The following is a 23,206-nucleotide window of genomic DNA, read 5'->3' on the forward strand; positions in this document are numbered from 1 at the left end:
CTGTAAACCACAAAATAATCCATCAAATTAATGCTTTGCTTTGAACTGATTTAGTGGAAAGGTTAAATATAACCTTTGGAATGTTTTTTCCACATTACAGCCCCATGATTTCCTTCATACTAACAAACAAGAAGAAAACACTTTGTTTATATACAAACGTCAATTTCGTCCGCGCCATCGTTTTCACGAGGGTGCACATGCTTTTGCACACAACCCAACAACTCTCTCAAAGTCAAACTACACTACAGTTTTATATTAAAACTTTATTTTATTCACAATAGAAGAGTAACAAATATAGTTTATCAAAAAGATTTCTGCTGTTCATTAATATAATTTATTCCATAAGATCTTTTTTTATATGTAGAAACGTTCAGTGGCAGTTTGCCAGAATGGAATATGTACATTATAATAACAATTATAATGAAAAATGGACATGAAAACATGTAAAACAGACCCAATCCTCCCGCCACCAACAATAAAACAAATTCGTCTGCAAGTGATTAAAGAAAAATAAATGAAGAAAAGAAAAAACACCATCTATGTGCAATGGAATGATTATCAGTGATTTTTTTACTCATACAATTCTGAGGTTGTGTCATAAAATTCGAGTCACAAACAATTAAATGCAATGTTAAATGAGTCAACAAAACATCGTAATCAACATCTGTCGTTTATCTGAAAGGAGACGCGAGGAAGCGTTAGGTCATGGCTTGCGTTTGCGCTTTTTCCTCACGCTAGTCAGGTTACGCTAGCAAGTTTTACTAATAGCAGTAATTCAGTATATGGAGAATAAGGAGAATACGTCAAATATTTTCTACTCTGTTTTGAAAATTTGAGGCCTTTCTGATCAATTTCATTCATGATTTCCACCAAATAAACAAGTGTTCAGTTTCAGTGCAAATGTTCGCTGGACCTAGCGCTAAAAACCTATCGCACCTTATAAATCTTATGTAACTAATACATGTAAATGTTTTATTTTACTGTATATAGAGACTGATCTGTGTACTTACATTAAATATATACCTTTAACATTTCTATTTTATACTTTACATTTATTATTTACACAAAAATACAGTATATTAACAAGCAATGTGAAAATTTCAGACATTTTAAAACATGTACAGTATGTACTGAAACGTAACACTTGTTTTAAAGAACTTTCTGGAAATTGTGTTAGGAAATATCAGCTATGATAGCCTCAAACGTTCAAAACATTTGCTGCTTGTTAGCGCAGATGCTAGCGCAGGTGTTACCGCGCACTAATAAGCAAGCCACTTGGAGCCAGCATCACTGTCTGCTGTGGTAGCATGTGATCGCCTGCTCCCTTTGGTCTCAGTGTTACAGACCAACGTCTGTTGCTCTTTGGATCTCTTAGGTTTTTGTCTTTTTGAGTTTGCACAAAAGTCAACGAGTTAAAAACTTGATACTGAAGTACTGATTAAAACAAGCTGAAGCATTTATACAAGATTTAACTATTACTTACTGCTTTACACCCCGACTACATGTTTTTTCTTTTTCCCTTTTTTGGTAAAAATCCATTCAGAAATTTCATCTACAAAATACAACAAAATGTCGGAAACATCCTTACGGCGTCAGGTGAAGAACTTTGCTTGGACTGTGATGGAAAAAAATGGAAAAGTGTTGTTGCTGCTTGTTAGTGCTGATGTTAGCACGTGCTAATAAACCATTCAGAGTGATTTCTTTTTAAAAATCACTCCAAACATACACAAGTTTTTCCACAGTCAAAATTTAGCTTCTTTGTCGTTTTGTGCTGGAGCCGTGATGCTTAGGTAGCTATCAAGTAATGAAAAGCAGGCTCACCTAAACTTTTTTTTGTTGTGTGTAAAAACTACATCCAGGTCTTATTTTAATACACTGTGAAACATGAAGAAAACTTCACAATGAAGCTTAACGCTGTAGAGTGACTGAGTAACGGCCGTTTTGGAAAAACAGACGCACTTTTGCTTCAGTGTTACGCATTTCTCTCGCTCACTCTCTCTTTTTTAAAAAATACAATTTTTCTAGGTCAAGAAATTTTTTTTTATATTTAAAGTAGAAAAAAAAGTAAGAAAGAAAAGAAAAGAAAAAAGAGAATGTTGCAAAATTTCAAAGTTTTTGTATTCATTAAAAAAGTAATTAAAAATTAATTATTGTATTCATTAAAAAAATTAATTTTTTATGTATTATCAAAAATTTTTAAAAAAAAAAAAAAAAAAAAAAAAATTTAAAATAAAAAATTAAATAAATAAAATGTTTTTTTATGTTTTTTTTAATGGGAATGTTGCAAGATTTCAAAGTTCTTTGTATTCATCTGCAGATTTTACTTTCACACCCCAATATCCATATTTATGTTTTTTCTTCAGTATCTTTAAGATTTCTCATTTTCATTTTTATATTTTTAATTTTCTATTTTAAATTCCACACTGAACCTTTTCTTGCCTCCACCTGCAAAAACTTTTTAAAAGTGGTACGGATGCTAACATTTGGAGCTAAAGTAATTGCTTATTAAAAATAACAGCGTGTTGTTGAATTCTCAATTCCGATTGGTCGGAAGATGTTGCTACACTTTCTATAAGAATAACTCTAAGTGTAATTTAATCTAAGTCTTGAGTGTCTGTTGTGTAAATTTAACTGTTTATAGCTGCTGCATCATTCAACAAATTTTATGTAGCTATAAACAGACAACCATGACGTTCTTTATTAAAAAAATATGTAATCGCTGGCATCTAGCTGTCCTTGCTCTCCTATATTTTTATACGAATTGACTGCGGGTGGTAAGGGGTAACTCCGGAGTGTATTAATAATGAAGAACGTACATAAAAACTTTGCGTGTGTCTAAGGAAATTATTTTGATGAGACAGATTTCTTTTAATTAGTAGCTACATTAGGCTCGTAGCTCCAGGGCAAAACTAAAGAAACGAACGAAGGTATCTTAAGATGATTACATTTTGGCGAGGTGGGATATTATGTACGGTGAGTTCACAGCAAGATGCAGAGAGGATTGTGTACAGAATTGCACAATTGTACAGCACAGTTTTCAACAGGACCTGATGATGAGATGAACAAACACACAAACTGCTTGCTACAAGTTTTGCCCGTTGTGACAGTTCTCAGTATTAATGTCACTGTGTGTGGAATGTATGTGTGTGTGTGTGTGTGTGAGAGGGTGTTTATCCAGTGTCGTCTACGCTTGTGTGTGTTTGTGTGTCTGCTGTCTTTGAATCTATTTGCTAAACAAAAAACAAGAAAAAAATAATTATTTCACAATTTTTGTGCTTTCATGATAAAAGAAATCAGAAATAATAACACAAGACAAGCAAAAAATAATAATAATGTTCACTTCACATTTGGTGGTACATTCAGACATAATTGGATCTAGTTGATTGCTGCTGCTGCTGTTGTCCATCTGGCTCTTTAGTGCTGGATGATTTCATCGTTTCGTCTCCGTCGTTAGCGTAGAGAGTTCCTTCATCTGTGAGCACTATAGGCTAAAACACTTCTTAAGTTCTTAAAATTACAAGTCATAAACTATTCTATTTTTACATGTCCGCTATTTCAGCAACGCTCGTTCGAATAAACGGTACATCTTTGAAACAGAATGTGTCTAGAGGGAGGAAAGGAAGCACTGACGTACGTGGTGATAGAAACGGACAGAATGATGATGTCGTCAGATTTCTACCCGATCACGTCGACTTGTCCCACTTATCTTTCAGGCTGTAGACGTTTTCAGGTCCTCACCTGTTGTTCCTCGTAAAAGCGTCATCGGTTTGTGAAATCACTTCCGCTAGCAGAACAGTTGGTCATTAAGCTAAAAAGGCACTAGTTAACTCCATATCACTACCTTGTATTTGTGACTGACAGGAAAAATAAACACCAGAAAGAAAGAACCCCCCCCCCCCCCCCCCCCCCCCCCAAAAAAAAAAAAAAAAAAAAACCCAAACATTTTCTAGAAACTCTACAGAATGATTGGAATCGAACAAACTCACGCAGCTGAAATATGGCTTAGTTTTTCTGTGACATGTATGAGGGTGAGAAATACGTGATCGTCATTCTCGGAGACGGTCCTGTCTCCTCACAGAGGAGAGAAGGTCGTTCGGACCTCAGAGGCTCAGGAAGAGAATTGAAATCAAGGTGAGAGAGAAAGACAGGTGGGGGTTTTGGTTGTATGGGTTCAGGAGACAGAGAAGGAGAAGGGCAGCATGCACACTGCTATCATTAAATGATTAGTGGAAAAGAAGCTTAGCCCCTGGGAGACCTGCAGAATATGTTTGGGTGGAGGGGTTGAGGGGGAATTGGCGTGTTCTAGAAGGTCCCAGATCAACTGCGCTGCCTGCTTTTCCTGGAGAAATTGGGGCTAGAGGTCCGAGCACTGCTCACAGCCAGAGGCATCCCTGCAGGGTCCGGTGGGGAGACGTGAGCGCTGCTACAGCTGGTTGATCCTGTCCAAGTTCTCTCTCTGTCGCTTTATGATGGGCAGCGGGTGAGCTTCGGTGTTAAAGACCCAGTGCTCGAACGGCAGGTGGTCGTCATCAGAGAAAAGCATGTACAGATACCTAAAACCAACAAACACACACACACGAGTCAGTGCTTGAAGGAAAAATACCAGCAGTTTATTCACACGCAACGATTTCTTACCACAAGTCTAGCTAAAGACACTGATGCAGCAACACTTTAGTTCTTTTAACAGCTTTAGTACTTCTAGAATCAGCTATATTTTGATTCCATCACAGGTTCCCTTGTTCCTCACAACTGTCGCCTCAGGCTTGCTCATTAAAACTGCTTTGTGACGACGTTTCTAGTTAAAAATGCTTTACAAATAAAATTAAATGGGAACAAAATGCACACAAAGAAGCAGCACGGCATTCTGGGATTTTGTCTGGGATGAAAACACAGTTATGAGTTTTATTCAGCCGAGTTAAGCAGTACATAAGAACTTATTTAGAGGTAATAACTACAGTTGTGGGAAGGCGAATGAATCACGTCTTATGACGCACAATACGACTGATACGAGGAATTCGATTCCTTTTAATTTGTATAGCGTTTTTAACAATAAACATTGTCACAAAGCAGCTTCACAAAAATATATACATTCGGAATTTGTCCCTGATGAGAAAGCCACGAGGAATCATGTGAGGCAGTAGATGGAGTTGTGATTTACAGTGTTGTGATTTACAGTGTTGTGTACAAGCTAGAGGAAGTTTTACAGCTTTAAGAAATTGCACCTCGGGTCTTCTGGTTCCTTTAAGGCTGCTGCAGCAGTCAGACTCAAGCTGAAACAATTTGCACTTTTTTATGTGTAAATCTGGAGGGTAAATTGAGGGGAGACACTGGTGGCTAAAGTGGGGGGACGGCACTGGTGGCTAAATGGGGGGTGTGTGTGACAGTGGTGGCTAAATGGGGGGTGTCACTGGTGGCTAAATTGGGGGGGCACTGGTGGCTAAAGTGGGGGGAACTGGTGGGTAAAATGAGGGGGAGACACTGGTGGCTACACACATGGACAAAATTGTTGGTACCCTTCGGTCAATGAAAGAAAAACTCACAATGGTCACAGAAAAAAACTTTAATATGACAAAAGTAATAATAAATAAAAATCCTATGAATGTTAACCAATGAAAGTCAGACATTGCTTTTCAACCATGCTTCAACGGAATTATTTAAAGAAATAAATTCATGGAACAGGCCTAGACAAAAATCATGGTACCCCTAACTTAATATTTTGTTGCACAACCTTTTGAGGCAATCACTGCAATCAGACAATTCCTGTAACTGTCAGTGAGACTTCTGCACCTCTCAGCAGGTATTTTGGCCCACTCCTCATGAGCAAACTGCTCCAGTTGTTTCCGGTTTGAAGGATGTCTTGTCCAGACGGCATGTTTCAGCTCCTTCCAAAGATGCTCAATAGGATTGAGGTCAGGGCTCATAGAAGGCCACTTTAGAATAGTCCAATGTTTTCCTCTTAGCCATTCTTGGGTGTTTATATCTGTGTGTTTTGGGTCATTATCATTGTCCTATTGCAAGACCCATGACCTGCGACTGAGACCAAGCTTTCTGACACGGACCAGCACATTTCTCTCTAAAATCCCTTGATAGTCTTCAGATTACATTGTACCCTGCACAGATTCAAGACACCCTGTGCCAGATGCAGCAAAGCAGCCCCAGAACATAACAGAGCCTCCTCCATGTTTCACAGTAGGGACAGGGTTCTTTTCTTGATATGCTTCATTTTTCCGTCTGTGAACATAGAGCTGATGTGCCTTGGCAAAAAGTTTCATTTTTGTCTCCTCTGTCCATAGGACATTCTCCCAGAAGCTTTGTGGCTTGTCAACATGTAGTTTAGCATATTCCAGTCGAGATTTTTTATGATTTGTTTTCAACAATGATCGTCTCCCATGTAGTCCACTTTGGCTCAAACGACGACGGATGGTGCGATCTGACACTGATGTTCCTTGAGCAGGAAGTTCACCGTGGATCTCTTTAGAAGTCTTTCTGGGCTCTTTTGTTTTGTCATCAATTTACCTCCTGCGGCCACGTCCAGGGAGGTTGGCAACAGTCCCATGGATCTTAAATCTCTGAATAATATGTAGTCACAGGAACATCTAGCTGCTTGGAGATGGTCTTATAGCCTTTACCTTTATCATGCTTGTCTATAATTTTCTTTCTCATGTCCTGAGACAACTCTTTCCTTTGCTTCCTCTGGTCCATGTTGAGTGTGGTACACAACATGTCACCAGACAACACAGTGACTACCTGGAGCCCTATATATAGGCCCACTGACTGATTACAAGATTGTAGACACCTGTGATGCTAATTAGTGGACACACCTTGAATTAACATGTCCCTTTGGTCACATTATTTTCAGTCTTTTCTACGGGTACCATGATTTTTGTCTAGGCCTGTTCCATGAGTTTATTTTTTTAAATAATTCCGTTGAAACATGGTTGAAAAGCAATGTCTGACTTTCATTGGTTAACATTCATAGAATTTTCATTTATTATTACTTTTGTCAGATGAAAGTTTTTTCTGTGACCACTGTGAGTTTTTCTTTCATTGACCAAAGGGTACCAACAATTTTGTCCATGTGTGTAAAGTGGAGGGACGACACTGGTGGCAAAATTGGGGGGATGACACTGGTGGCAAAATTGGGGGGATGACACTGGTGGCTAAATTGGGGGGACGACACTGGTGGCTAAACTGAGGCAGAGACACTGGTGGATAAAGAGGGGGGAGACAATGATGGCTAAATTGGGGGGGCACACAGGTGGCTAAAGTGGTGGTGGTGGTGGGGGCACTGGTGGCTAAAGAGGGGAGGAGACACTGGTGGATAAATTGAGCAGAGAGGGTTAAGGGCAGTGCTGGGGCTTGATCCCCAATCCTGATGTCTCAAGAACATTCTCCTCAGTCCTGCTTGCCGTTAGTTCTTTGATAATGATTAGGCATTTACATTTCCCTTGGCAGAGATGAGCGCGACATGTTTACAGCTGCCTTGAGAGTAGTGGTGCACATTTTCACAAGTGCTGCTTGCATATCAATAGCAGAACTGTTTGCAGGGGCTGTGATCTGAAAGCCAAGTGACACTCAATGAAATTTACAGCCTATAAACTGAGGAGCCAAAGCTACTGTAGCTGACGGCTGGCTTTGACCGTGTGTGTAGGTTCATATCGCTGTCCTGTCTTTCTTCATCGCTCTCCCTCGTTCTGTATGTGTCTGTGCTAGGCTTCACCTGGCTCTCCTGCTGTGTGTGTGGGTGTGTGTTAACCTGTGCATCTCACAGAGCTCACCATCCAGCAGCAGGATACCGACACACACTTCTCCCTTTTGAAGATTGGGATCAGCCACCGCTGTGTGTTCAAACGGACATTTAGAGTCGTGCTGTGCGAATAAGTGTGTGTGCGAGTATGTTGGAGCGAGGTGGCTGATGACTCGTTACACATTTAAGCAGATGGCTTGACGATGCTTTTTCAGATTTATTCAATCCCCATTTGGCAAAAATGCCTCTAGGGTTGTCATGGTAACTGTTTATTTATTTTCAGCCCAGACGTACAGTTCCGCCTTCGACCTGCTTTTGTAAGACCACATGGTTGGGATGGCAGCCGATTATCTGGCTTGTCTCGTCCTGCTGCCTTTTACACCACAGTGCTGTTGAATTCTCGATCCTGATTGGTCAAAAGGTGGCGTGACGGTTTATTTGCCGCTCTCGTTTCAGGAGCTTCGAGGCTCAACGTAAACAAATGTAATTTGTGTGTACTGGTTGATGTTGTGATGTTTATTTAATGTTTTACTGTTTTAAGGTGTGTGTGAGTTTGGGGATGTTCTTGAATGTGTGACACTTCTTGATTACTTTCTGTCCCTCTCCCACTTGAGTGTGTGTGTGTGTGAAGGCTGGAGAGCCAGTGTGAGCAGCGTCCAGCTCCTCTCATATATCATTATTTAGCTCTACAGTGCCTCTGCGTCACAGTCTTTCACTAATCCTCTGACTCACACGCAGAGACTTTAAACACAAACTACAGTCTCCATGTGTTACTCTGTGAGGCCACACACACACACCACTCTGCTGCTCCAGACGTCTTCAACGTCACCCTCTTCTTCACCCCGCTAACGCTTCTAATTCACGGTCGTCTTTCTATCTCCTATCTTACTAACTTAATTAAAGCGAAATCCACGAACAAAATACGCTACCAAATAAACTTCTCCGAACATGGTCAAAAGTGCGAGTTATTTCACACAACACAAACAGACACATAGAAACTGAAACGCAGACACACACAAATTTACACATTGTAACAAAACACAAAAACAGACACGTCAACACACACGAGTACAAATACACACAGATACAGGTCAACACACACACACTCGCAGACACACAAAAATTTACACACAGTAACACACACAAACAAAAACATGCCAACACACACAAGTACAAACACACAGGCACCCATACAGTCTCACACACACACACCTCTATAATGGGATTTCAGAGGCTCAGAGAAAACACAAACTCCCTTAGGCGTACCAGTGGACCTGATGTGTGGAACGTGACAGGAAAAAACAAGCAGCTCCTATATTATTTTTTTTACTTTTGTTTATATCTTGGTGAGGACAGTGAGAACAGAAGTCCCCAAAAAGATAGAAATTTCTAACTGTTCTGACATTCTAGGGACATTTTGGGGGCTATTAATTAATTAATTAGTAATTAGTGAAGGTCCTCACAAGGAAAGCAAGACAGCAAGACATGTGTGTGTTTTCAATGACATACATAACGCCAAACTGTATCAGTAGACTGAGAAACTCTGGCTCTGAATACTGTGTGTGTGTGTGTGTGTGTGTGTGTGTGTGTGTGTGTGTGTGTGTGTAAAAGCATGTGTCAGAACTCTGATGTCTGGATTTCACAGAATCTACAGAGTAACAATACAAACAGATAAAGCAGAACACACCACACTGAACCCTGTGTGTGTGTATGTGCGCGTGTGTGTGTACAAAGACACTTACTTTAGCGTCTCAGCCATGTAAAAGCTCTGCTGGACGTCATCGTGGTTGGGAGTGTTGCTGTAAACGTCCCTCACTCCACTGTAGCCTCCTTCCACCTTACAGTGTTGCTCCAGAGCCTGAAAACACACACACAAATAGAATGGCCTCTTTAAATGAACTAACATTAAACCGAACATTTACAACACAAGTGAGAAATAAAGTCAGTGTTAAAGAAGGTCTCTGGCTACGAGACGTACGAACAATCATACAGAATAAAGCACAAAGACGCGGCTACGTGTTTCATTCCTCGAGTCCTTCAGCTCTCTGCTAAGTCTGATGGAGACGACTCTCGCCTCTGAGCACAAATCAAACAGATGTGTTCTTTACAGATTTCAGCTCAACACTGAGTGTGTTTGTGTGTGTCTCTCACTCTGTGTTTGTGTAGCTCTCTCTCTGTGTCTCTCTATCTGTGTGAATACACACAACACATAAAACAGCAGTCTATCTCAAGGCTCCAAACACACACTTGCTCTTTCTCTCACATACACACGTACATGCTCACAAACACACTCTCTAACTCACACCCACGCACTCGCTCTTTCTCTCTCACACCTCACTCACTCTCACACACACACATGCAAACACACTCTCTCTCTCTCACACCCACATACTATCTCACAAACTCACACACACACACACACTATCTCTCCCAAACACATACTCTCACACACACTTACTCACACCACATACTCTCTCTCTCACACACACACACGCAAACACACACTCTCTCTCTCTCACTCACACCCACATACTATCTCACAAACTCACACACACACGCTCACTCACACCCACATACTCTCTCTCACACACACACACACACACACACACAGTGAATGAAGAAAAGGTTTTTGCAATCAGGCTTCTGTTCTATTCATTTTGGTTCTTTTTAGAAATAAACTAAATGATCTGCCAATAAAAAACTAGAAAGTCAAATTGAGTCTAATGTGATTTTTATTTACATTTTAGAAGTCAGTTGAATTTGTCTATAATAAAGATATCTGTCCTTGCTAACATCCCTTTGGTTTGTTTTTTTACATTATGAGGCAACTGACTGAATCAGCCTACTGTCACATGTGCAGGGTTTTTGGGGGAAACCAGGAGGAAACCCACATCACGGAGAGAACTGTGTACGAGAGTGAAATGGAAAAAGACAAATGATCAAAAAAAAGGTGGGGTGAGGAACGGACTGAGAAACAACCCTGCAGGATGGGTGATCAAAATAGATAGATGTTTAAAATAAAAAAGAAAAGAAAAGAAAAGAAAAGAAAGAGTGACAGAGAGGTGGAGGGAGGCACTAGAGAGACACTGTAGAGCTGTGAGCTATTCTCATGTTGTTAGCACACAATTACACGCATGTGAGAACTCGGCAATCTGCACCCTGTAGAGCTGCTCTGAGCTCGAGGCTTGTACACACTCACACAGGGAAAACACTCTCCCCCTGTAGCGCACTGTCTGTCCACACACACACACACACACACACGGGCATAAACTCTGTCTCACAAACAGACTCATATATATATATATATATATATATATATATATATATATATATATATATATATATATATATATATATATAGGCTTACACACACGCAGATTCACACACAGACTCACACTCACATACACACACACACACACCATAACACACACACAAACACACAGTCACACACACAGTCACACACACAGTCACACACACGCAAACAGACTCACATATACAGGCTTACACACACGCAGATTCACACACAGACTCACACTCACATACACACACACCATAACACACACACAAACACACACACAGTCACACACACAGTCACACACACGCAAACAGACTCACATATACAGGCTTACACACACGCAGATTCACACACAGACTCACACTCACATACACACACACACACACCATAACACACACACAAACACACAGTCACACACACAGTCACACACACAGTCACACACACACAAACAGACTCACATATACAGGCTTACACACACGCAGATTCACACACAGACTCACACTCACATACACACACACACACACCATAACACACACACAAACACACAGTCACACACACAGTCACACACACAGTCACACACACGCAAACAGACTCACATATACAGGCTTACACACACGCAGATTCACACACAGACTCACACTCACATACACACACACACACACACACACACACACACACACACACACTGTCTCACACACACTGTCACGCTCACACACACACACTGTCTCACACACACAGTCACACTCACATACACACACACACACCATAACACACACACACACTGTCACACACACACACACTGTCACACACACACACACAGTCACACACACACACACACACAGTCACACACGCAAACAGACTCACATATACAGGCTTACACACATGCAGATTCACACAAAGACTCACACTCATACACTCACACACACACTGTCTCACACACACACAAACTGTCTCACATACAGACGCACAAATACAGGCTTACACACAGATTCACACACACACACACAGACGTACGCACAGACACAGACAAAGACAGACTCACACATGCACAGACAGACTCGCACCCATGCACAAACTCACACTCACACACAGAGACTCACACGCACAAATACAGACAGACACACACACTTACACTCACACACAGTCTCTGAATGAGTTCAGATCTCACTCTCACCTTGACAGCCTCCCAGCCCCACTGTCTGTATTTGGGGTCGTGAGTGAACCTCCACATGTACATGTAGGTTTCTATGACTTCTGGCCTCAGGATGAAGTATTTCTCATTCTGTCGTGTGGCGATGGCTTCCACGCCACCATCAAACCTGAACGCCTCAGGCCCCAGCTTCAGGTCTGAAAAACAAACACACAAGAGCATATGACGAGAGCAAAATATCTTTTGTAGAACACAACATCGTATCAGTATCGTGTAAAACATATACAGTAGATTAATGTAACTGTTTCTATAATCATATTTGCTTTAAACCATTTCCTCCACACTCACTCCACAGCAAACTGTCAACGTGTTCTGCTTTTATTTATTAATGACACGTCCTTCATGTAATAAAATCTTTAAAAGATGTTTCATTTTAATGTCCATTTATCGCTTTCCAAACAACATCTAGAAAAAGCCTTTCCCTCACCAGCCTGTACCCCCCCAAACACACACACAATTTTATTAATATTACAATAAAAAAACAAACAAAAAAAAATTCACTATATTAACAAGAGTACAAAAATTCCTAGTTAAATCAAATAAATCAAAATGTCCTGACCAATCAGGATGGAGGATTCAGCACCTTAGTGGTGTAATGAGAAATATGACAAATTCCCTGGTTTATTCTTGACCTCTTTTTTGAGGGGAATAATAATATCCGTTAATAGATTTTAAACGAATAAAATAAATGAATAATCGGAATATACCGCATATATTTTAAACCATCTGTGAACCCGCGTCCTCTCTGTTAGGTTACGTCACGCAGCTGATCTTGTTTCTACATCACGCATGATGAACGGATTACGAGTTTCGACACGAGACGTGTTTTTTTTTTTTCGGTTCTTTGGGTAAAGCAGACTGCTCTCACCTTTGTCTGCAGGTTTGTCTGTGAAGGGATAAAAATGTCAGAGATGATGAGAGGATTAAAACGTAGCATCCGTGAGAACACACACAGAGTCCGGACACTTACAGACGGCGCCTTTGCTATTTTAAACGGAAATTCTTCGCCTCAGGGCATCCCTTACTTGTGAAACAACGAAGCCTAATTTTCACGCCTTGTTGCTCCGTCACTTCGTTGTTCTCGTTAAAATCAACGGCTAGATGTATTTTCTGACACGGCTCTGGAGCCCCGGTGCATTTATGTCTCTTTCTTTTAAATTAACACAAGTGAAGATGGTGTGTGTCACGTGTCTGTGTGTAGCAGGTTAACAGCGGTGGAGCTAGGGATAATTTGGCATTACTAGAACCCTGCTCTGTGGATAGAGGGAGTCGACCACGTCTCTACACTCTGCTCACAGTGTGCACTTGGAGTGACCTTTCGGATTAGAACAGAGCTGAGAGGCACAAAGCTCTGCAGGGAAACTCCTTATCCCCAGCGCTGAAACACAGCCAGCTGTGATTGATCTGTTTCCTCCCAGCAGCTCTTTATACACACACACACACACACACACACACCACAGCAGCAGTAAAGTCACATATCCTCAGCCACTAATCATCAGTCACACACCATGGTTAATGTTGCACTCCACTGCACCGCTCACAATCAGATAAACACCAATATTACTGCTAATAATAATAATAATAATAATAATAATAATAATAATAATAATAATAACAACAACAACACCAGCATTATGACAAAGCTCTCATTCATACAATTAATATGAGCTGGAGTCAGACGTGCGGTTTGCGGAGTGTCCCAAAAAAGTGATGGCAGTCTTTACACAGACAGGATTGGATGCATGAACACGAAGCAGTTTGGGATAAAAGTGGATGGATGGACAGAGAGACAGACAGATGAACAGTTAGTCAAATGGAAACAAAGAACGGATGGATGGGTGGATGGAAGACATGAGTGACAGACAGAATGGCAGACATATGAATGGTTAGACTGAAGGCAACAGGAGATGGATGCATGGATGGATGGATGGATGGATGGATGGATGGATGGATGGACGGACGGACGGACGGACGGACAGACAGAAAGTTAGAGATCAATGATTAGACAGACAGCAACAATGAAAAAAAATTATAGTGGTATAAAACCAGGGTTAGCAGCAATACTTTAACATCATCCTGTTAGTCCCAAAGGCTTCAGAGAATATGTGAAGCAGACATGCACTCATGTCAGCATGGATGGATGGATAGATGGATGACAGACAACAGCGGAGAGATGTATAGCTGGAAACAGAGACGGATGAACGGATGGATAGATGGATGACAAATGGATAGCTAGAGAGACAGGTGAATAGTTACAAACAGCAAAAATTAATGAATAGATAGATGGAAGGATGGATGGGTGGAAGGATGGAAGGATATGTAGACAGAAAGACAGACAAATGGAAACAAAGACTGGATGAATGGATGGAAGGCATGACAGACAGAATGGCAGACATATAAATGGTTAGACTGACAGCAACAATGAATGAATGGATGGATGGATGGATGGATAACTTCATGGACAGACAGAAATAATGAGAGATGGAAGATTAAATAGACAGCGACAATGAATGGATGAACAGCAAACAGACAGACAGCTGACTGGGTAACAACAGACAGACAGGTGTCTATGGGCACAGACTGACAGACAGGCTAAAAGAGAGAAAGACAGACAGTTTAAGAGGTGGTTGTAAGCAGTTTGTTGAAAAGTTTAGACGAGTCGTTCTCACTGGTTCTGGCGTATGACTCATGGCACGTGCGTGCGATCTCGGCTGCCAGCTCCATCTGGTGGCCTGTCTGGTCCTCAGGAGCTCCGTCTGCCCCGAGAGCGATCATCCCTCCAGCGAAGCAGGTTAGGTGACCCATTTTATGCTCGAGGAGGCCTCCTTTCCATTCCGCGATGTAGGTGAGACCGCTGCTCGACCTCCGGATCAAACCCGTCTCGATGGCCTGGGGACAGAACAACCAGAAAAACATGGACAGAAAAGAAGCCAGAATTAAAACCAATGAATCGGTATGACACGGTGCTTCGTGTGGAGTTCCTCCTACTGTGTGGGCAGATGTTCGGTTTGCATTTCTTTTCTAAACCAAAGCGCAGTCTCGAGGCTGCATGATGTCAGAGAATGAAGCCGAATAGCTCAGAGCCTGAGGTGGAGAATTTGCTCTGGTCACAGCTGTGTGGCGTCGCCGTGCTTTTCAATCAGAAAGACAACAAATTTCAATCTACTCTGCCTAAATCACCCACATGGAGTGCTTCGATTGAAATGTCCTCCTGCAGCAAGGGCAACAAATCCCAGCGCATAAACAACTCGCCGACAAGCCCTGCCTCGGCCACTCACCTACTGATTATTTCTTCCAGTCGGGAGAAAAGAGAGAAAGGACCTTCATAGCTATTTTTTCCCTCAAAACTGGGTTGTCTTTAACATTAATGGAGTGATAGATAGGTAGATAGATAGATAGATAGATAGATAGATAGATAGATAGATAGATAGAAATACAGACAGAAAGACAGGGGAATAGATGGACAGGCAGACAGACAGACAGACAGACAGACAGATAGATGATAGATAGATATACAGAGGAATAGATAGACAGACAGACAGACAGGGAAATAGATGGACAGAGACAGACAGATAAATAGGAATACAGAGAAATGGATGGATAGACAGACAGACAGACAGACGGACAGGGGAATAGATGGACAGACAGACAGAAAGACAGACAGACAGAAAGACAGACAGATAGATAGATAAAAATACAGAGGAATAGATGGACAGACAGACAGACAGACAGACAGACAGATAGCTAGATAGACAGACAGACAGACAGATAGAGATAGATAGATAGATAGACAGACAGACAGATAGATAGATAGCTAGCTAGATAGATAGACAGACAGACAGATAGATAGATAGACAGACAGAATTAAAATGGGGCAGCTGTTGTATTTCAGTCATTAAAAAATTCAAGCAAGTTACTTTTTCCAAATAAATCTCTTCTAATCAATTACACAGACACCCCAACAACTGCCCTCGGACATTCCACTATAAAGGCAATCAGGAGCAAAGTGGTTGTCTGTTCTTTTCTCGGGGCAGTGAAATGTGAAAAGACTATTCCTTTAAGATGGGTCAGCTCTAACTGCCCTCTATTCAGTATGATGATTTCCCCTATTGGGAGTCGTAAGTCTGTTGCTATAAATAGTTGAGTGAAGGACTCGTATCTAGGTGACTGAATGAAACATGGTGAAGAGAACAAAAAAGTCTTGTTGGAAGATAAGGATGAGGAGACTTTTATATAAACGCTGAAACAGCTAGGTGAAGGGCGGGTGATGGAAGGATGAGCTACAATGATATAGAGAGGGAGATAGAGCGATTAAGACGCTCTGTTCTTTTCTGTGTATCAGCATGGTTCAGATTTCCTCTTACCAGAAGTCTGCTCTTTTACGTTCTCTTTAACTCCTGCACAACCAAGCTAACACAAGTGCAAAATAAATACAGCAAAAAAAAAAAAAAACACTTCCTGGAAACTCTGGAAATGGCGGTTGTGTCTCAAATCACAATATAAAACAATTGTATTTAACAAGACATAAGCGACTGCATCCGCACAAACCCGCTCAAAGTTTTAGGCGCTTGGATCTCGGAACAGGATTACAGGATTAGATTACTTTATTTTTTATTATTAAACAACATTGGCAGTTACGTACAAGTTACGCATGAGGCTGAGGAACGTCTCAAAGAAGAATTTAAGGTAGTTCTTGCGTTCGCTTCTCTATAACAGCTGGAAACTTTTGTTCAAGACTCTCTTGGCGTAGCAGATTTGACTTGCGCCTTGTTGTGACGTGACATACAGCTAAGTATGGTGACCCAGAATTTGTTCTCTGCGTTCAACCCATTCAAAGTGTACACACACAGCAGTAAACACACACACCGTGAACACACACCCAGAGCAGTGGGCAGCCATTTATGCTGCGGCGCCCAGGAAGCAGTTGGGGGGTTCGGTGCCTTGCTTAAGGTCACCTCAGTCGTGGCCGGCCCGAGACTCGAAACCCACAACCTTAGGGTTAGGAGTCAAACTCTCTAACCATTAGGCCACGACTTCCCCATTCTCTGATTATATCAGCGAGGGAGAATTTACGCAAGACGATGATGTCATATCAGCTCAGGTTACTTCATGTCTTAGCGTTTTTAAGGACACAGAACACTCTTGCCTCATTTCAGGGCTTGAGTGAACCTTCAGCACATGGAGGGAGCCTGAACCTCAAACATCTCGTGTGTTACAGCCGAGCGTCCACTTTCTAATACGCTTATCAGTCCTGCTACAGTATTTCCAAAAGAGAAGCTCGCTCTGATCCGACGCAACACCCTGCTGCATCCTGATCCGAAAGACGACGGTTATGAGCGCTCAAAAGTATCTAGTGCACAAGCGTGTGATTTGAGACACACCTCGCTGAGCTTGTTAAATATTTTCTGTGCGGTCGGGAGCAGACAGACATGCACGCCGTGCGACGGTTCATACGGAAAGGTCGGCGGTTTTCACCTTCAGAGCAGCGTAGTAAAGGTTCTTGGCTTCTTCGTCTTGCTTGTCAGACATGATCCAGGCTTTGAGCAGGTACTCGTAAAAACTATCACCCAGACCTCCCACAGACACATGATCTGGAAGATTAAAGGAAAAAAAACAGAGCACAGGGTCAATAAAACTGTAGAGAGCACACACACACACACACACACACACACACAAAGAACAGGGTGTTTAGTTTGATGGAGTGTGGCTGTTGGTAAATGATGATATCACAACTCTGAATGCAGAAAGATTTGAGTGTGTGTGTGTGTGTGTGTGTGTGTGTGTGTGTGTGTGTGTGTGTGTATATACAGACAGCAGGTCAGGGCGTCATTTTGCTTAGATTTAAAGAAGGTGAGATCCCACTTTTGAGTACACAAAATAGCGTATGCTTGTACCACATGCAGAAATATGTCAACACACACATCAGTGTGACAGGATACAAAGAACATCTCAGCACACAGACTCTCTCTCTCACATACACACACATTAATAGATAGATACATAAATGTATAAATACTTGAACTGTTAGATGGAGAAGATACTTACTCATTCACTTTATTGTGTGTGTGTGTGTGTGTGTGTGAGTGAGGGAGGGAGAGAGAGAGAGAGAGAGAGAGAGAGAGAGAGAGAGAGACGTTCTCTGTATCCTGTCACACTGATGTAACAGCAGTAACCACATTCCAAATGACTGCCGCTTACCCGCTCACACACACACACACCCACACCCACACACGATAGATATCCACTGGCAAAATACAAGGAGACAGAACAACACACACATGCAGAGTGAAATGGAAGTGGGGGGTGGGAGAGAGAGAGAGAGAAGAATAAGGGATACAGAAAAGAGTGTGAGAAAGCTGGAAGGACAGAGAGAAAATGATGGAGGGGGAAAAAGAGGGGATGAGAAATAAGAATAGATACTAAAAGAGAGACTGAATAACAGAGACAGAGAGAGAGAGAGAGAGAGAGAGAGAGAGAGAGAGAGAGAGAGAGAGAGAGAGAGAGAGAGAGAGAGAGAGGAAAAGGAAACGCAGGGAGGCCTAAACAGAGAAAAAAAACACAGGAAACACAGGAGTGAAAAGAACACAGAACTGCAGAAAGGCAGGAAAACAATAATGTCCAGAAAGGAAGGATGACTGGAAAAAGAAATAAAAGAAATTAAACCAGGAAGGAAGAAGAAAGGAGTAATAGAGAGGAGAAGTAATACGCAAGAAAAGGAGGAATAATAAAAAAATAAGCCTTTAGTGGAAAGTGGATGACAAAAGGCTTGAAAGCAAGAGAGAAGAAAAAAGCAAGACAACAATTTTACAAGAAAGAAAATGGATTAAAGTAAAGGATGGAATAAAAAGCTGGGGTGAAGCAGGGATAAGAGAATGGAGAGAATAATGAAGAAAAGAATTAAAGGAAGCTGGAGAGAAGTGGGGAAGGAAGCACAGGATGAGATGAAGACAAGCAGGACACACACACACAGACACACACGCAAAGACACACACGCACAGACACGCACGCACGCACAGACCCGCACGCACAGACCCGCACGCACAGACCCGCACGCACAGACCCGCGCACACACACACAGACCAACACAGACACACACACAATATTAAATCATTTCTACAGGGTGCAGCTCTCATTCTGTTAGTGCACTATGTCTAGTGCCCTATATGAGATGCCCCCTCAGGACAGAAAGAAAAAAAAAGCAGCCTATTTCTAAAGCAGGTCCATAAGCCGCCTTCTCTCCAGGCGGCTAGACGTCACAAACTGTTTTCATTTGTTGGTCAAAAGATGCAGCGAGATTCGGTCAAACCCGGGCCAATCCCGCTAGGCCTCTGTGTGTTTGCCGCGAACGCACTGTGCGCTAACCTGTTTAATTAGTGCGGCATGAGGTACAGGCACTTAAGTGCATCAAAAATAAGACTGGATTAAACGAGCGAGTCAAAGAAGTTCAGTGGAAATGCGGCTCTAATTAGCTGTTTACAGCAGTAAGCAATTAGCCATGAAAGTACAGCAATAAAGCTGAGCTTGCACGCGTGCGATGATTGCTTTACAGCTCCGAAACAGGGTGTTAGCGCTGAGACACGAGCTTTATACACGCGTAAGAAAAGCGCCTTTTAACAATTGACTTTGTCTCAAAGCAGCTTTACAGAACATAAACATAAAACATAAAAAGTTAACAAAAGATTGCTATTAGACTTCTATTTAAATGTGTTTGTATTTATCCCTAATGAACAAAGTTCCTTAGATGGAAGAGGAAGAAACCTTGAGAGGAACCAGACTCAAAAGTGAACCTCATCCTCATTTGGGTGACACTGAAGGATGTGATTATAAAAATACGCTAATTCAATAATCAATTAATCAAAATGAATTATTTTCTCGGACTGTATAATGTGTGTGTGTGTAGTGTTAATGTTCACATCAAACATCAGAACTGAGGGAAAAAAAAGTGATTCTGGAATGGATGAGTGAGTGTGTGTGAGTGTGAGTGAGAGAGAGAGAGAGAGAGAGAGAGAGAGAGAGAGAGAGAGAGAGAGAGAGAGAGAGAGAGAGAGAGAGAGAGAGAGAGAGAGAGAGAGAGAGAGAGAGAGAGCGAGAGAGAGAGAGAGAGAGGAAAAAGGAAATCAGCGAGGCCTAAACAGAGAAAGAAACACAGGAGGGAAAAGAACACAGAGGGTGACAGAGAGAGAGAGAGAGAGAGAGAGAGAGAGAGAGAGAGAGAGAGAGAGAGAGAGAGAGAGAAATAAATATAAAAGACAGAGAAAGAGACAGAGAGAGTGATTCAAAAAAGAGACAAAGAAAGAGAGAGATACAGAGAGAGAGAAAGAGACACAGAGAAAGTGGGAACCAGACTTACGTTGTCCCCACTGCCCACTGTTGGGGTTCAAGTAATTGGGGTAAAGTCCTTGTGGCTTTGCCAGCCGATTCAGAACCTTCCTGATGTTCATGACCTGCATCAGAAAAAGAACAAGAAGCTCAGCGTTTCATTTCTCCAGCCAGCTGATTCTACCGATTTACTGCCTTAAACCGTTACTTGTTAAACCTGTGGAGTGTCAGTGTGGAGTGATTTACTGGGAGGTTTAGTATCAGATATAAAAGTATTAAAGTGCTCATGTGACATTATTCCCTGATTTTCGCACTGTGCTTGGCTTATAAACATTTGTTAAGTGTCCTAGAGCCTTTGTCTGTCTCTCCACCTCAGGTGCTTTTCCTCGAATTCAACTCTGGGCATTAACATGTATAAAACTGGGCAGATGGTCTGTGTCCATTCATATCCATCAAGAGCCTCGTCAACAGAGAAAGAAACATTCTCCAAGTTTTCTGCTGCTGCTAATTTAACGTCTTATGGACAGAGGAGGATGGACGAAGACCATGTTTAACAGCCATGACAATTCTCTCTCTCTCTCTCTCATATATATATATATATATATATATATATATATATATATATATATATATATATATATATATATATAAATTCAATTTATTTGTATTATGATGATGATCAAGCCTAAGGTGATGGTGGTGAGGAAAAACTCCAGATGATGTAAGAAAGAAACCTTGAGAGGAACCAGACTCAGAACTGAACCTCATCCTCATCTGGGGGATAGTGGACAAGAAATAATGTCAATGTAAATAATGTCCTTTCTACAACAGTTTATAATTGAGTAGAATTGTGCAACCAAGAGCTCCTGAAGATCTAACAGGTCTGAGTATTCAGTATAATACTGAATATCATTGAGCAGGTGACTCAAGTCTGAGTCACAGATGCCCCTTTTCCACTGAGGCAGTTTGGGTGCTGGTTCGGAGCCTAATTTTGAACCAGTTCATTCTTTTTCGACAGCCAAAGCACCGGCTCTGAACCAGGAAAAGTGGTCCTTAAGTAGCACCAAAACGTTGCTGGTCTAGACTTAAGAACCGCTTGTGTCAGGGGCTGTGGGCGGGGCTACTGTTAGCGCATTTGATAATGTACCTTAAGTATACTAATGTTTAATACACTTTTACTTTACCGCGATATGATCAGTTATCAGCACACATGATAGTAGGTAGCTACATGCTAAGGCTAACTTTTTTCTGTGTTAATGATAAAATAATGTTATGTACTTTCTCGAGTACAACCTCATGAGCATTAACAGTAAAGCAACATCCGCCTATTGTTGATGTGTTTGCCGCTGCTGCGCTAACGTTGCTAGGACACGTGACACGTATACAGTGACATCAGACTCGGCTCTGTGACGGCTCTCTAGCCGGTGGAAAGACAAACCGGTTCTTAGAAGGTTCTCCAATGGAACCAACTTTGAACCAGCACCAGTGCTAGCTCTGAACCAGCACCCGGTTCTTTTTGGTGGAAAAGGGGCAAGAGAGACATTAATCAGGATGATTCAGGGCGATTGTTTGACCAATCATAGGTCTGCAGTATTTTTAGCTCCGCCCACATGCCCATACTCACCGAACATGGTCTACAGGAAAGACGGGTAATCAAATTTAGCATGGGTGCTTAAGTATGGCACGGCTCGCTTGGCAGCGGAGAATCGTGATCTTGGGTAATTCGTTGAGGTGAGTCTGGTAGAAAAGCACTAAAACACAAGCACTGGGCAGAATCAGGCATTTTATAGATAATATGGGTGGCTGGTTTGGTTGATCGGCTCTGAAAGACGCAAAGGACGCAGAACGTGCTCGAGATGCCAGGCATGCGTTCTACTGTAGATTGAATTCATCAATCTAGAAAGTGCAGGTCACTTTCAGAGTTAAGTAGAGCCTCGTTTAGGGTGTGTAATGGAATCATCTATCAGCCTCCCACCAGAGCAGAGGCGTGAGAACGAGACCTCCGATTGGAAAATACTGGGAATATGAGCTCGCTGTGCTAGCTGGTTTAAAGAGCCGCTCTATTGGACACTACCAGATTGTAACTGTGAGCTCTCGACTCAAAGCTCTTTTTTATAATCACAGTTTAGGTGGCGGTGCAGCTGAGTTATGGTTCATATCCAGGGAAGAAAATGTCTCGTTTGTTCCTTATTAAGCGTTTAAAAAACCCCAACACAACTTATTTTGATGGACGCTGATAAATTGTGTAAAATATAGATGGTCTGCTGTCAGTAATTGTACACCTACGAAGTGACCGAGAAGGTAGGTGGACTTTATAAAAGGACAACTCAGTGTGTGTATAAAGCGTTTAAAGTCCAGGGTTAAATCCTGGGCTCTGACTCACCTTCTCTGCAAACTCAGGTTTCCCGGACAGCTGGCTCAGATGGACAAACTCCAAATGCAGCGTGCCATACTCGGCTAAAATGCTGCTGCCTCCTGACGCCCACGGCCAGTTCCTGCCTATGCCACTGCAGACACAGAGAAAGAGAGAGAGAGAGAGAGAGAGAGAGAGAGAGAGAAAAAGAAAGAAAGAAAGAAAGAAAGAAAGAAAGAGAGAGAGAGAGAGGAAGAGAGAGAGAGGAAGTGAGTACAGACA

General features: G+C 41.9%; 1 protein-coding gene across 1 annotated transcript in view; it reads right to left on the reverse strand.

Annotated features, from left to right (window-relative positions):
* Nucleotides 1-3,934: 3,934 nt before the first annotated feature.
* man1a1 (mannosidase, alpha, class 1A, member 1) overlaps nt 3,935-23,206 on the reverse strand; it is a 113,539-nt gene continuing 94,267 nt past the window's right edge. The window contains exons 6-12 of the mRNA XM_060866201.1: nt 22,955-23,078; nt 20,603-20,696; nt 17,728-17,843; nt 14,922-15,141; nt 12,217-12,389; nt 9,490-9,605; nt 3,935-4,553 (exon numbers count right to left, since the gene is read on the reverse strand). Coding sequence (XP_060722184.1) covers nt 4,424-4,553; nt 9,490-9,605; nt 12,217-12,389; nt 14,922-15,141; nt 17,728-17,843; nt 20,603-20,696; nt 22,955-23,078 — 973 coding nt within the window. The 3' untranslated portion in view covers nt 3,935-4,423. The remainder of the gene's footprint in view (nt 4,554-9,489; nt 9,606-12,216; nt 12,390-14,921; nt 15,142-17,727; nt 17,844-20,602; nt 20,697-22,954; nt 23,079-23,206) is intronic.

This window comes from Tachysurus vachellii, chromosome 3 (genome assembly GCF_030014155.1).
Source record: "Tachysurus vachellii isolate PV-2020 chromosome 3, HZAU_Pvac_v1, whole genome shotgun sequence".
Taxonomy (NCBI): Eukaryota; Metazoa; Chordata; class Actinopteri; order Siluriformes; family Bagridae; genus Tachysurus; species Tachysurus vachellii.